This window comes from Pteropus alecto, unplaced genomic scaffold (genome assembly GCF_000325575.1).
Source record: "Pteropus alecto unplaced genomic scaffold, ASM32557v1 scaffold148, whole genome shotgun sequence".
In the NCBI taxonomy this organism is placed as follows: domain Eukaryota; kingdom Metazoa; phylum Chordata; class Mammalia; order Chiroptera; family Pteropodidae; genus Pteropus; species Pteropus alecto.
In genome coordinates this window covers 193643-209105 of record NW_006442105.1, presented here as the reverse complement: position 1 = coordinate 209105, position 15463 = coordinate 193643, and the positions used below count along the sequence as shown (strand labels likewise).

Here is a 15463-nt window from a genome sequence, read left to right as displayed (position 1 = left end):
ATGAAATTCCAGGCTCCCTACTCAGCCTTCTCTAACACTACCTGAGATGAGGGGTGTGAGAGTGCTTTGTTATAGTCCACTAAATGTGATAGTTCAGACTTTCCATACTTTACCTTTGCTGGTAGGAGTGGAGGCACAATTATTTCTGTGGTATTTATCAAATTACCCATTTCCATCCTAGGTTCTTCAGATGGAGAAAGCAGGCTTTTCTTGGGGCCTTTTTAACCTGCATTTATTAGCATTTCTGGGTTGCTGGCTTCTCTTTTGTTCAGTCTAAGATACACAAGGCAAAAATGAAACCCAGGGAACTCACCATGTGTCCGTAGGGTTCTGTGTTCCCTAGCTAATCTGCCACCTTCTAACCTTTCAGAGTCTCCTTATGTCTATTTTATATATAATATCCAGGGTTTTCAGCTGTACTTAGCAGGAATAGGGGAAACAATGTCTGCATCTACAATAGTCTCCACTTATTTGTGGAGGATATGTTCCAGGACCCCTTGTGACTGCCTAAAGCTGCAGATAGGACCGAACTTAATATATGCTACGTTTTTTCCTATACATACATATACTTTACAGCTTCTCTTTGGCATATCTGAATTGCCAACATCAATACTCTTATACTTTGGGGCAATTATTACATAAAAAGTTAGGATTACTTGAACACAAGCACTGTGATACTGTGATAGTCTGTTGAATATGCTAGACAAAGGGATGATTTACATCCTTGGTGGGGTGGCATGGGACAACACAAGATTTCATTATTTTACTCAGAATGGCACACAATTTAAAACTTAGCAATTATTTATTTCTCGAATTTTTCGTGTAGTAGTTTCAGACTGCAGTCAACCATGGGTAACTAACCATGGAGAGCAAAACCAAGGATAGGTTGAGGGGAGTACTGTATTCCATCTTCCAGAAGCGTAAGTCCTGTTTCTTGCCTTTATAAGAGAGCAGGTTATCTCTATACATGTATTTGCCTGACTACAGCTCCCTGTTCTCCCCTGTGCCACAGCACTTGTCACATAATGACAGTAATTGTAATGTTTTTAAACATACCTGTCCCCTACCTGTGAGTTCACAAAGTAGGTTAGGCCTTTTATCTCCATTTTTCTCAGGACATTTGGGCAGTGGAGGCGGGTTCACTGCCCATTTCTAGCAGTGCTCTTTTATAGGCCTGTGCTGCTGGAAAACTGCCAGCTACTTGCTCAGTTCTCAGACTTCAGGGTTCTTCTGCCCCCCAACGTTCCCAGTCTTTCATATTATCTTGCTTGAAACTGCTGAAAATTGGGCTGGGGAAGGTTCTGCTGCTAGGCTGGCTTCACCAAGAGAATACTGTTTTTGGATGAATCTCATATATTACCTGGTCTAACCTGATCATTTTAGAGATTAGCAAAACAATGCCCTGAATAGATAGGTGACTTACTGAAGGTCAAGTTAATGGTAGAGCTCAATTGAAATTCATACAGTTCTCTTTTTTTTGTTGCATTTTTCTGCCTTCTTCATTTTATATCCTCCAGTTGTGGGTTTGTTTTTGTTAAATCTTAAAACAAAATTTTTAAAAAGGCATAACCACACTGTCTTATGTTATTTATTTTTATTGACTTTTAAATTGTATTTACTATAACTTGGAGAGTCAATTTTAATCTTACCAGGGGTTTGAAATTGTATTTTTTAAAATTGAGGTGTAATTGACATACAACATTATATTAGTTTCAGTTGTACAACGTAATGATTTGATATTTGTAGTGCAAAACAATCACCACAGTAAATCTAGTGAACATCCATCACCATACATACTTACAGAATTTTTTTGTTGTTGTGATGAGAACTTTTAAGATTTACTCTCAATAGCTTTCAAATATGGAACACAGTATTATTAACTGTAGTCACATGCTGCACATTACATCTATGAGTTATTTTTTAGCTGGAAGTGTGTACGTTTTGACTCCTTTCACCCAAGTCTTCCACCTCCCAACCCCGACCTCTGGCATCCACTGAGTTATTCTTTTATTTGCGGACTTTGTTTGTTTGTTTGTTTGTTTTAGATTCACATATAAGTGAGATCATACAGTATTTATCTTTCTCTGTCTGACTTATTTCACTTAGCATAATGCCCATAGGTTCCATCCATGTTGCAGATGGCAAGATTTAATTCTATTTTTATGGATGAATAATATTTCGTTGTATATATACACCACATTTTCTTTATCCATTCATCTGTGGTGGACACATACATTGTTTTCATGTCTTGGCTATTGTAAATGTTGCAATAAAAATGGGGGTGCACATATCTTTTTGAGTTAGTGTTTTTGTTTTCTTTGAATAACTACTCAGAAGTGGAATAGCTAGATCATATTTTTATTCTATTTTTAATTTTTAATTAAAAATTTTTTTGAGGAACCTCCATATTGTTTCTCATAGTGGCTGCACCAATTTACATTCTCATTAAGAGTGTACAAGGATTCCCTTTTATCCACATCCTTACCAACACTTGTTAGTTCTTATCTCTTTGATAATAGCCATGCTCACAGGTATGAGGTGATATCTCATTGTGATTTGGATTGCATTTCCCTGATGATTAGTGATGCTGAGCATCCTTTCACGTGTCTGTTCCATTGATCTCTGCATCTGTTTTTATGCCAATACCATACTGTTTTGATTGCTATAGCCTTGTAATATAGTTTGAAATCAGGAAGCATGATGCCTCTAGCTTTACTCTTTCTCAAGATTGCTGTCGCTATTTGGGATCTTTTGTGGTTCTATATAAATTTTAGAATTGTTTTTTCTATCTGTGAAAAACACCATTGGTATTTTGATTGAGATTGCACTGAATCTATAGATTGCTTTGGTAGTATGGACATTTTAACAATATTTTTCTAATTCATGAGCATGGACTATCCATTTATTTGTGTCTTCTTCAGTTTCTTTCATCAGTGTCTTATGGCTTTCAGTGTACAAGTCTTTCACTTCCTTGGGTGAATTTATTTCTAGATATTTTATTTTTTTGATGATGTAAATGGAATTGTTTTCTTAATTTCTCATTTTGATAGTTCATCATGAGTGTATAGAAACACAATAGATTTCTGTATATTTATTTTGTATCCTGCAATCTTACTGAATTCATTTATTAGTTCTAACAGCCTTTAAGGTTTTCCATATATGATATCTTGTCATCTGCAAATAGTGACAGTTTTACTTCTTTCTAATTTGGATCCCTTTTATTTCTCTTGTCTAATTGCTCTGGCTAGGACTTTCAGTACTATGTTGACTAAAAGTAACGAGAATGGATATCTTTATCTTGTTACTGTTCTTAGAGGAACAACTTTTAGCTTTTCACCATTGAGTATGATGTTAGGCGTGGCTTGTCAAAAATGGCCTTTATTATGTTGAGGTACATTTCCTATATAACCACTGTGGTGAGATTTTTAAATTATAAATAGATGTTGCATTTCAAAATTATATTTCTAATGAGCCTGTTTCTTTTCAACAGGCATATGGCTATGGTCCATACAGTGGTGCATACCCACCAGGAACTCAAGTTGTTTATGCTGAGAATGGACAGGCTTATGCTGTATCCTACCAGTACCCATATGCAGGTAAGTCATGGAACCCTTCCATTCCTTGTTTCTCTTCATTTAGGGGGTAGATCAATAAAGGCTGAAGGATTTTTATTTCTCAATTTAAGGATAAGTGAGCTATGTTTCCTAATTATAGACCACAAATCACTCTGCTACTATGCTTTTTTTTTTTTAAAGCATTATGTATTTTCACATTGCTTTACAAAGCTAGAGTAGTAGGCTCGATTTTTAAAACTTCACTATCGTATCCAGATTTGTTCTAAAGAAGAGAATTTGTACATATTGGGATTTACTTACATTAAGCAACCAAACGAACAGGCCCCTTTTAAAGCATAAGTAGTATTCTTTCCTTCTGGTAGCATCCTTCAAATATTATCCCTGCTGAGGTGATGTTCTATTTTGCAAGGGAAGTGAGGCTTGGAAAGTGCTTATATTATTCTGGGCGTTTGATGTGCTTCTTTCCATTTTTCACCTCACTTGAAACAAATTGTAGGTTTGAGTGACTTGCTTGTGTTGGTAAGATCAAGTTTTGGGTGCACCCTGGTCATGGTGGAGATATAAGAGAATGCTTGTCATCAGCTGGAGCCTACAGCTAGGATGAGGAGGACCAGAGCCATGTGACTGATGAACTGAAGAACAGGTGAAGTCAGGCAGGGGCAGTTTGCAGTGGGCATTGCATGTCAGATCGACTCACAAGAGAATGAGCCGGGGAATAGACTGGAATGGAAATCCAGAGCTCACGGAGAGATTGCAACTCTGAGGGACTGTGAGCAAACCTGGTGGAGTGGCCTGAGAATCTGTTACCAGAAAGGTAAGTGATCAGTGATGTTATAGCCACAGAGAAGTCAAGGGGGCTATCATTGGGTCTCTGGATTTGGTTGGCCCCAGAGTCAGTGTGTCCTTCTAGTTTGGGGTGGTTACTTTGATTTCTCATACATTAGTGCTTAGTACAAGAGAGAGTTTTTATACTCATCTGTTCCTGATATCTCTTACAGTTGAGATTAGTTAACTAGCATTGACTGTGGAAGATTCTGCCTTGCTTGGCTTTTTTTCATCTCAAAATTGAAAACCAATAAAATAACGATGGAAAAAAATGGAATATTTGTCCAATGACTGAGAGCCTAGCACAACCATTTTTGTTTGAATTACTTTCCTCATATAAAATCTTTATAACTTTACATTGCTTTTTGCATTTCTTTCTCATTTTAAAATTTATATATTTTGTCCAGGGTGATATATAATCTTAAAAAGTATTTTTAATGATTTCATATTATGTTGTATGATATATTATTAGTTAAGTCTTCTAGTATTGGCTGTTTATTCTTTTCTTTTTTTTGCTTGGTTTGGACATCTCTAGTCATTTTTTTTTTCATTCCTGTTAAATATGCTGTAGCATTTCTCATTTCTGTATATTAAATTAATATGTCAAGGGGCATAGACATTTTTGTTTCTTTTGATACCACTAGAAATTATAAAAGTTTTTAAACATACGAAAGTAGAGACAATAGTATAATGAACTGTCACTTGCCTATTACTAGCCTCAGTGATTTACCACATCATGGCTAATCTTGTTTCATTTCCTCTCCCCACCTCTCGATTTTTTTTAAGGGAAATCCAGACTTTATTATTTTATCTGACAATATTACAGTAAGTCTTGATACCATTTACCAAACTGATTTCTAGAACAGTTTACCAATTTACATTGTCAGGAGTTAATGGTATGCTGATTTTTCTGTAGTCCCGTAAAGATTGCCTATTGTTATACTCTAAAAGTTTTGATAACCTCCTTAGTCACAAATATGTTTACAAATTAGATTTACTCTTGTATGAATTATTTTTCTTTGCCCATTTATTTTGGAGTTGGTGGTGGGTTTTTAATCTCTAGCCTTACCCACACCATGAGAGCCAGCCTCTTATTCAGCTTTCAGGCCACAGACTGGCATAACCTCAGCAGTTTCTTATCATATAGAAGAGCAGAAGTTCTGCAGAAGTGCTTATAAAGGGAATTTCTATAAATCAGATTCCATCCTGCCCTTGATTTTCCTCATAAAAAAAAAAAAAAGGCACTCTCATGAGGAACCTCAGAATTCTTGCTGTAGCGGGTAGATATTCAGCATTAGCATTGTGACCAACCAGCAGGTGTGCTTGCTGTGGAAGGCCTGAGTTGGTTTGTGGTCATCCCACAGCAACATTGTGCTAATAACCAGACAAGCTCTTTAGTCAGCCTTTCTAAGACAACCCAGTGGTTTGCCAGCTTCATGGCACACTACCTTCCAGTGTTTGTAGAGATCCTCATTATGCATAGAACTGGTTAAAGGCCTTCTCTTTAATATAATTGAGACTCGTGGTCAGCCAATTAAAAAAGTACAAAGAGTGCTGTATATGTACTGTAAGTATTCTGTTTTAATTCACCCTCTTTAGTGGACATTTTTTCAGCTGTCTTTTGATTTGGCTTGAGGGCTTTGCTTTGAGTTGGCTCCCTTGTTTGGGGTCCCAATTTCCGTCCTGTAGAGATCATACTCATGACAAATTATTGCAGTGCAGTTTCCAAGGGTAAATCCAAGAGCAAACCTCCAGATTTTGGTTCTAGGCTCCCCATTCCCCATCTTTTATAATTTACTCAATTCCTTGGATTGATCATAATTCGTAAAAGTTACCTGCTTTTTAATCATTCCTCAAGTATCTAACTTAGTTGTCATAGAAAAATATTTGTCTTTTTCACATTCACATTTTGACCAAACACTTAGTTAAATTAGATAATTAAAGTAAGTACTGCTTGGAAATATCCTTAGCTGACTTTGGTAAGGACTTAGGGGCACAGGTAAGCAGGAGCCGCAGGAGAGTGGTCTCCTGGTCATGTAGTGAGGGTATTCTTTGCTGTGACCTATAGAAGGAATGCAGATTTAGATTTTTTCAGATCTTTTAATTAGGTCAGCTTATAATTTTCTGCAGTATTATATTTAACTAGTTGGAACTCCCTAATTGAAATTTCAAGGCTGTGAAAGTGAATGCTACAATTCATCAGTTTTGAAATTTAAACATGGCATAATCATTTGCTTCTAATACTGTTTGTTACCTGATCCACTCTTAGAGGTTTATAGTGGTCTCATTATTTCTACTCTGTGGCTTGATTTTTCTCTCCATCATATTTGAGGCACTAGTGGTTAAGTGTGCAAGGTAGCCTGAGGGCCTATGTTTGCCCTTACTCCCTTAACCCCCATATGTAACCCCTTTATGCTCATCTGTAAGATGGAAGATGGAATAATAAACTCATCTCATAGGGTAGATGTGAGGATTAAGTGAGTCACTGTGTGTAAATGCTTTTACCACTGTAAATGCTTAGACTGGGAAGTAATATTAATGTTAGTCTTCATTATCACTGTTGGCTTCACTTCATTCTTCATCTATATGTTAACATTACCATTAGACTAGTTTCTAGCTGTCTTAGAGTTGAACTATTAAAAGACTAGCAGGTCAAGGAGGAATATTAACACTATATGTGAGCAATTTTAAAGCTAATTAGTTATTAGACAATAAAGTTGTGATGTATAGAAGAGAACAAGCACTACATTTCTAGTTGTAAACTTTAATAATGCAAATAAGATATTAAGGAAAGCCGGGGGAGGTAGATAAGGGTAAAGGGGGTTAAATTAAATATACAGTGTCGGAAGGAAATTTAACTTTGCATAGTGAACGCACAATGCAATATACATATGACATATTATTGAATTGTACAGTTGAAACCTATATAATTTTATTAACCAATGTCACCCTAATAAATTTAATTAAAAATAAATTAAATTTGTTTAAAAGTTTGTATTTTAGAAGATTTTTCTCTAACATACTTTCCCTATAAAGATTTATGTTTAAAAATGAAAAGCAGAACTTTATGGTTATATTAGTACATTTAAGGTTTCATTTAAAAAATGGTTTGCATGAATTGTAAGAAGCTAATTAGCTTTTAGATAGTATTTTCATTTTTAGCTTTTAATGGGTATTCTCAACTTGACTTTCCCATTGTCTACAGGCTCTATGTATCTCCTCAGCTGTTCCCCATTTTCCTGTTATCCTGATAAGCATGATGTAGAGGCCTGAAGTAGAAATTGGAGGCTGAAGTTTATATCTTCATCAGGATTTTGCTCTCTGCAGTGTTTGGGACTTTAGACCTTAGAAAGCTGTGCATCTTGATTTTCTTTTGCTGCGATCTTAGAAATGGAGGTGTTCTCACTAGGCCTAGTCTGGTCACCTTAGCCTGTTGTGGTGCAGGAGAACTGAGGAGCACTCACTGCAGCCACCCTACCAATTCTCCAGGGGAAGACAAGGCTATAGGAGGAGGGACGCAAATGCATGGAGCAATGACCTTGATTATTCTCAGAAAGGGTCCCAGTTGAGTGAGCCATCTTTTTGAGTTAGACTTCACAAACTGTTTCTTAGAGATCTATTCCTCCCCCCCCCTTTTTTTTTTTAGGACTTTATGGACAACAGCCTGCCAACCAAGTCATCATTCGTGAGCGGTATCAAGACAACGACAGTGATCTGGCGCTGGGCATGCTGGCAGGAGCAGCCACAGGCATGGCCTTAGGATCCCTGTTCTGGGTCTTCTAGAGTCCTTGCAGTCGATTTACATATAGCTCCTGCTACCCTTGTGTAATAATATCATTTGCAGAGCATTTTAGTTTATGATAAATGTTTTCAGTAATAGTTTTAATAGTTCTTTTCAAAGTAGTGACATCATAGTTATAAGTAATCCACGTAAGTGGACTGCTCTTTAGACAGAACATGAACTCTTTGACAGCACTAGCTCATTCTATAGTTTCCTTATGGAACTCTTGAAATACCTTATTTAAACATACATGTTTTGAAAGGCATTTTCTTTTTAGAGTTAGGCGTAGCCCTTAAGGGATAAGTTATTTAGTGTTATGCTAGTAGTATGATGATATGTATGAATGAGTGAGTGAGTGACTCTGGCAAGAAAAACTGTAGATTCTTTTGGTTTAACATCAAACATTCAAACCTGAAACCAGAACCTGGCTAGGCTACATGTTACTTCAGGAGCTGTTGGCTGTAAGCCACCAGGGAACTACCCTGAGGCAGTGGTATGATAGCCCCAGGACCTCTAAGGCTTTGCAGGCCTCCAGCAAGGCTGACTTCTCAGGGTCATGGGTGGGGACAGGACAATAGCTCCCGTTAAAATGATGCTTTTCCGGTTTGGTCCTCCTTGTTTGTTTTTGTTAGCAATCCTTGGAAAAAATACCAAATTTGAAATCAACTTGAACCTTAAAGTTTTAGAGCTTTATCTTTTAAATCTTGAAGAAGGCAAAACAATTGCAAACAAGTATGTGGAGATTTGCTTTATTTGGAGACATTATGTTTTTAGTGTCAGCTTAGAGTATTTTTATTGCCACCTCAGCCTAGTTATAGCTTATTTTTCTACCTGTGGAGAAAGTAATATTTAAAGAATAGTGAGAAAAATAGAATGAGAGCCATAGTTACAGTGTTACTGTTTCAGGCCTTGCTGGGACTGCACGGCACAGAAGATTCTCTTTTCCATCCTTTTGAAGGCTTTTAAAGAGCAGATTTCCTGTCTTGTAGGACTGGGGCACTGTGGCTGTCCCTTGAGTACGGGGAAGTGTGCAGCCTTGGTGGTGGCATGGTGAGGGCTGGTGGTGGTACTGAAACGAAAGGAGTCCATCTGCCTGTGCACGTCTGAGTCAAAGAAAAAAATATGTGCAGGTTTTGCAGCAAAGAAAGTAAGGATTTATTTTAGAGAGTTGCAAGTCCTGGAGATGCAGGGTGAGCTAATGGTCTTAACCAGTTCCCCACCACCACCCACGTCCCCTGCATCTCAGGAGTAGTACAAATTATATAGGGAAAAATCAGTAGTCATGGAAACTAAAGGAGTTGGGGCTGGGTGCTACTGATTGGACGATTGGATGGGGCTGGGTAATTGATTACTACATTCATTTCTGGAATCAGTCCAACGCCATCCTGTCCAGTCCCCTGGCCAGTGGGGTTCTGCCTTGGTGGGGCTGAAACACATCTACAGCTAAGATGTTATCCTTAGTGTAACCAGAAATTATTGTCCTCATGATTATAGACCTGAGACTCGATAAACTCTATGTCCTAAGGCTTAATAAATAAAGGAGCAGGCAAACACAGGTAGAGGGAGAAAAGGTGGAATAAGCAACCAGTTTGAATCAGAAAAAGCTATATTAAAGAAATGAAGTTTGTATACATGCAGTTCAGCGCAGTTACAGTGGGACCATGACTATTGTGGAGTCTCTGGGAATAGATGGGATATGAGACCTCAGGACATGAATCACCTGTTCAAGATCCACTCAACTTGACCAGGACACCAGCCTGGTTTTTATTCCTGACTCAAATGTCATAGAGAAGCTTAAACCATTTAATTTTGAACCCTATGTGTGAGGTCTGGAAAACCCACATTTTTGCATTGTTGTTATTTCTTATTTCTTTAACTGTGTGAATTTTAAAGCTCGTAATTATCCCAGTTTTCTGTCCTACATGCTTTAAAAATGTACTTTTACAAATGCAGATTAATATGGTGAGGTTCTCTATGCTTCCATGCCATGTGGCCCTATTTTTAATAAAATATACTCCTAGTAGTACAAATTCTGTTTTTATTCTGTGTGGCTGTTTACATACATACTCTTATTTTACTGTTCAACTGACTCTATCTCTGAGGCTGACATAAATAGATCTCCATGTGAAACAAGATGCCAAATGAACTTTGTGGTGACTACAGATCTATTTTCGTAGTCAATTCGAGTGGACTTTTTGACAGCGGAGAGTCTGTTTTCAGTTGAAAGAAAGTGTACTTGACTATCCTCTCTTTGGATGTTTGACATGGTGGAAAATTGCCAAATGTGATATGTGACAACACTAGTTTTTATAGCTAAAAATGTTGCTTTTATGATTTTATGTGCTATGTAATAAGAATGGCTTTTCAGATGGTAATTTTTAAAGCTGTATGTTTTACTTACAGAAATGAAACAGTTTTTAATGTTGTAATAGAGTATTAATTTTGAACTTGGAGCTGTTAGAACCACAGACTATTGAGTTATGTCATTGAGATGCCCTTGATTCAGTCGTGCTTTGTTCCCTTGGCTGCCTTCCAACTGAAGGGTGAGAGCTGTGGACTGATGCCCCCATCCCTTTTCATCAGTGGGGCAACCATAGTTGAAACTCAAAATTCACTCACTAGAAACTTGATTCTGATATGAAATGTATACTGAATATAAAGATGAACTGAGATATTTCATTTCCCTAGCCTCAGCTCTTAAAGATGCCAACTTTTTGATTGCTTCACTTAGTTAATCCTAAATCAAGAAGTTTAGGTGAGTTGGAATTAACTTGTTTAGGTCTGAGTAAGCATTTTACTTGCATGTGTATTTTTAAATAATGTACGTGGAAGAAGTTGGCCATTGACATTGTACACATACCAATCTGATTGTTTTTTGGCTCTGTTCTTTAAATTCATTGAGCTAACTTTAAGGACTTAGATGGTAAAGAAGAAGAGACCAGTGGCTGTATTTCAGATTATCATTCGTGAAACAGGCCAGACCAGAAGCCACGATCTGGATCATAAGGAGAAGTTCTTGTTGAGATAGAATGACCCGATTATTTTCTACATCAGTTGTGATTATGTGTAATCTTTTTCTCCTTCTCAAGTTTATGTAGACTCAGGCATGGAATGAAGTTTCATTTTTAACCCCTTAGAGTTGATTTTTTTGTCCGATTTTTTCCCTTTCTCTCGTATTCTGTTGTGCCCACAGAATCTATTTTTCACTGTATATGCAAATCGTATGTTTAAAAGTGAAAATGAAAACATTAAATGATGTTAACCTTAAAGCATATTTCATTGTGATTTCTGTTGGTTTTAAAAATCAATTTATTTAAACTAAAAAAATACAAACAAAAATATCTTTCCAATTTCTTTTACTTCCCTATACCTCTGGCAACCACCACCAATCTGTTTGTTTTTTTTTTTAAACTACTTTGTAGTAACATACTGTCAGCCTTTTCTGCTGTATTGTAGGCAACAAGAATGCCATTTTTGGAACATTCCTTAAGTGCTAGGGAATGTATTAGGAAAAAATAACTTATTAAATTCTTATAATAAGGCTGATATTAGCCAAGGTACACTGGAAGAAACAGGCTCAAAAGTTGAATACTTTCCTCAGGAGCAGATAGGTAGTAAGTGAAATAAGTTTATATCTGATATTAAAACTTTTTTTTTCCTCTGTACCATGTTCATATAAGAATGTAATTTCCACAAGAACATGTGGCTGGCATGTATAGTCATAATTTTAAGATGACTATTAGAAAATTGACAGTATCTTTTTCAACCAGATCCACTTGGCAGTTGGGTCCAATAACTACAATATCTCTGGGTACATGACTTCTTGTTTTTGTTGTTTTTAAAAATTCTTTTAAATTTTCTTTAAAAATTTCAAGTTCCTGAATTATACCTCAGTTTTCTGTAGGTTAGCTTTTCTGTTTATCTTACATGTTGCAGACTTTGAATGATGATACATGGTTGCCTGTTATAGTTTAAGATGAGAAGTCTCATACTAGAAGCTCTCTGGGTCTCTTTGTTTCATTTTTTTTTAATTCACGAATTAATTGGTTAATTTATTGGTTAATGAAATCCAGTAAGATTCAGGTGTGCAATTCAACAGTAAGGCATATTGCATTGTGAGTTCACCAGGTTTCATTTCTTTAGAGAAGAATCCTCTAATATTTTGCCTGAAGATAGTTATTTCTAGATGTGGGGGAGGGCAGATACTCCACACATACTTTGTGGTCCTTCCCCTTTCAGCCTGACTTCATTCCTACCTGTCATTGCTGACTCCTAGCCTCTACCATTTTTCTTTGAACTGAATTTTTTGATTTATATGTAGCTCCAAAATAATAATTAAAAAGATTGAGTAAAAGGTCTTCTGTCTTACCATTCCCTACAATCTTTGCTTAATCACTGGTTTATTTATCCTTTCTGAGTTACTTTATGCATATACAAGCTAGTACAAAGATATATTTTTATTTTCTCCCTTTTTTACTGTGAAGAGTAGCATATACACCAATGGCACTCAAACTTTTTGCTCTCAGGATCCTTTTACAGTATTCAATTAAAAAAATATTTTTCAATTTAAATAGTGACATTCGATATTATTATATGTTAATTTCAGGCATACAACATAGTGCTTAGACATTTATATAACTTACAACATGATCCAATAAGTCTAGTACCCACCCAACACCATATAGTTATTACAATATTGTCGACTATGTTCCATATGCTATATTTTACATCCCCATGACTATTTTCTTTTTTTTTTTTTTTAATTTTAATATGGAGCTCATGACTATTTTCTAACTAGAAATTTGTACTTCTTAATCCTTCACCTTTTTTACTCAGCCCTCCAACCCTCACCCCCCTGGAAACCTGTTTATTCTCTGTATCTATAAGTTTGTTTCTGTTTTGTTTGTTTATTTTCTTTAGATTCCACATGTGAGATCATACAGTATTTCTCATTTTTTGTTTGACTGATTTCATTTAGCATAATACCCTCAGGTCCATCTGGTTGTTATAAATGGTAAGATTTCATTATTTTTATGACTGAATAATATTCCATTGTGTATATGTACCACATTTTCTTTATCTAATTGACTATTGATAGACACTTAGGTTGCTTCCATACCTTAGGTATTGTAAATAAAGCTGCAGTGAACATAAGGAGCATGTATCTTTTTTAATTGGTGTTTGGGATATCTGGAAAAATACCCAGAAGTGGAATTGCTGTCATAATGCAGTTCTACTTCTAATTTTTTGAGGAACCTCCAGACTTTTTCATAGTGACTGTACCAATTTGCAATCCCACCGACAGTGATGGTTCTCTTTTCTCCACTCCCTCACCAAAACTTGTTTGTTGATTTATTGCTGATAGCCATTCAGACAGGTGTGAGGTGATATCTCATTGTGGTTTTAATTACACTTCTCTGATGATTAGTGATATTGAGCATCTTTTCATGTCTTTTGGCCATCAATATGTCCTCTTTGGAGAAATGTCTATTCAGATTGTCTGCCCTTTTTTAAATTGAATTACTTGTTTTTTCGGTGTTAAGTTGAATGAATATAAGTTTTGAATATTAACCCTGTATCAGATATATCATTGGCAAATAAATTTTGAATATTAACCCTGTATCAGATATATCATTGGCAAATACCTCCCATTCAGTAGGTGCTCTTTTCATTTCGTTGATAGTTTCCTTTGTTGTGCAAACCTTTAGTTTGATGTAGTCTCATTGTTTCTCTTGCCCAAGGAGTTAGATCCAAAAAAATTTATTCAGAGTAATGTCAGAGTTTACTGCCTGTATTTTCTTCTAGGACTTTTGTGGTTTCAGGTCTTAAAATTTAAGTCTTTAATCAATTTTGAGTTTATTCTCATATATGGTGTAAGAAGGTGGTCCAGTTTCATTTTTTTGCATATATCTGTGCAGTTTCCCATCACCATTTATAGAAGAGACTGTCTTTGCCCCAGTTCATATTCTTGCCTCCATTGTCATACGTTAAATGACCATATAGGCATGGATTTATTTCTGGGCTCTGTATTCTGTTCCTTTGATCTATGTCTGTTTTTATGCCAGCACTGTGCTGTTTTGATTACTGTAGCCTTGTAGTATAGTTTGATATTCAGGTAGGTGATACTTCCAATTTTGTTCTTTCTCAAGATTGCTGTGGCTATTCAAGGTCTTTGTGGTTGCATATAAATTTTAGGATTATTTGTTCTAGTTCTGTGAAAAATCTCATTGATATTTTGTTAGAGATTGCATTGAATCTGTAGATTGATTGCTTTGGGTAGTATGGATATTTTAACAATGTTAATTATTCCTATTTATGAGCATAGTTTGTGTATTTATTTGTATATTCAGTTTCTTCAGTGTCCTATAATTTTCTGAGAACAGGTCTTTTACCTCTTTCCTTAAATTTATTCCTAGGTATTTTATTTTTTTGATACACTTGTAAATGGGATTGTTTTCTTAATTTGTCTTTTTGATACTTTGTTACCGATGTATAGAAATGCAACCAATTTCTGAATACTAATTTTATATCCTGCTACTTTACTGGGTTCATTTATCAGTTCTAAAGTTTTTTGGTCAAATCTTTAGGATTCTCTCTCTATATATTATGTCATCTGTAAGTAATAACAGTTATACTTCTTCCTTTTCAAATTGGATGCCTTTTATTTATTTTTCTTGTCTGATTGCTGTGGGTAGGACTTCCAATACTGTGTTGAATAAGAGCGCTGAAAGTGAACATCCTTCTCTTGTTCCTGATCTTAAGGAAAACACTTTTAGCTTTTTCACATTGAGTATGATGTTAGCTGTGGGTTTGTCATATATGACCTTTATTATAATGAGTATGTTCCCTTTATTCCCATTTTGCTGAGAATTTTCATTAGAAATGGATGCTGGATTTTGTCAAGATTTTTCTGCATGTTTTGAAATGGTCATATGATTTTTATCTTTCATTTAAAAAAATTTTTAAATTAAGTTTATTGGGGTAACATTGGTTAATACAATTATATAATTTTCAGAGGTACATTATCATTTGACATCTGCATATTGTGTGTTTACCACCCAAAGTCCAGTTTCCTTCAGCTACCATATATTTGATCTCCTTTACTCACTTCACCATCCCCCTAAACCCTATATTTGACCCCCTTTACCCTGTCTACCTCCCCTTTCACCCCCACCTCACTAGTAACCACTAGTCTATAGTCCATGTCCATGAGTCTCTGTTTGTTTGTCCTGCTCATTTGTTGCTTTTAGGTTTATATCCCACATATAAGTGATATCATGGG

General features: G+C 35.9%; 1 protein-coding gene across 7 annotated transcripts in view; it reads left to right on the top strand.

Moving 5' to 3' along the window:
- The window catches only part of PLEKHB2 (pleckstrin homology domain containing B2), a 68663-nt gene that overhangs the window by 40224 nt on the left and 12976 nt on the right, over window positions 1-15463 (top strand). For 5 of the 7 annotated variants that reach the window (XM_006919847.3, XM_006919845.3, XM_006919846.3 and 2 more), the window contains 2 exons: window positions 3491-3596; window positions 8047-11450. In XM_006919847.3, coding sequence (XP_006919909.1) covers window positions 3491-3596; window positions 8047-8183 — 243 coding nt within the window. In that variant the 3' untranslated portion in view covers window positions 8184-11450. Of the gene's footprint in view, window positions 1-3490; window positions 3597-4071; window positions 4540-8046; window positions 11451-15463 lie in introns of those variants that run through there. The other 2 variants (XM_025038520.1, XM_015595593.2) reach the window with 2 other exon arrangements.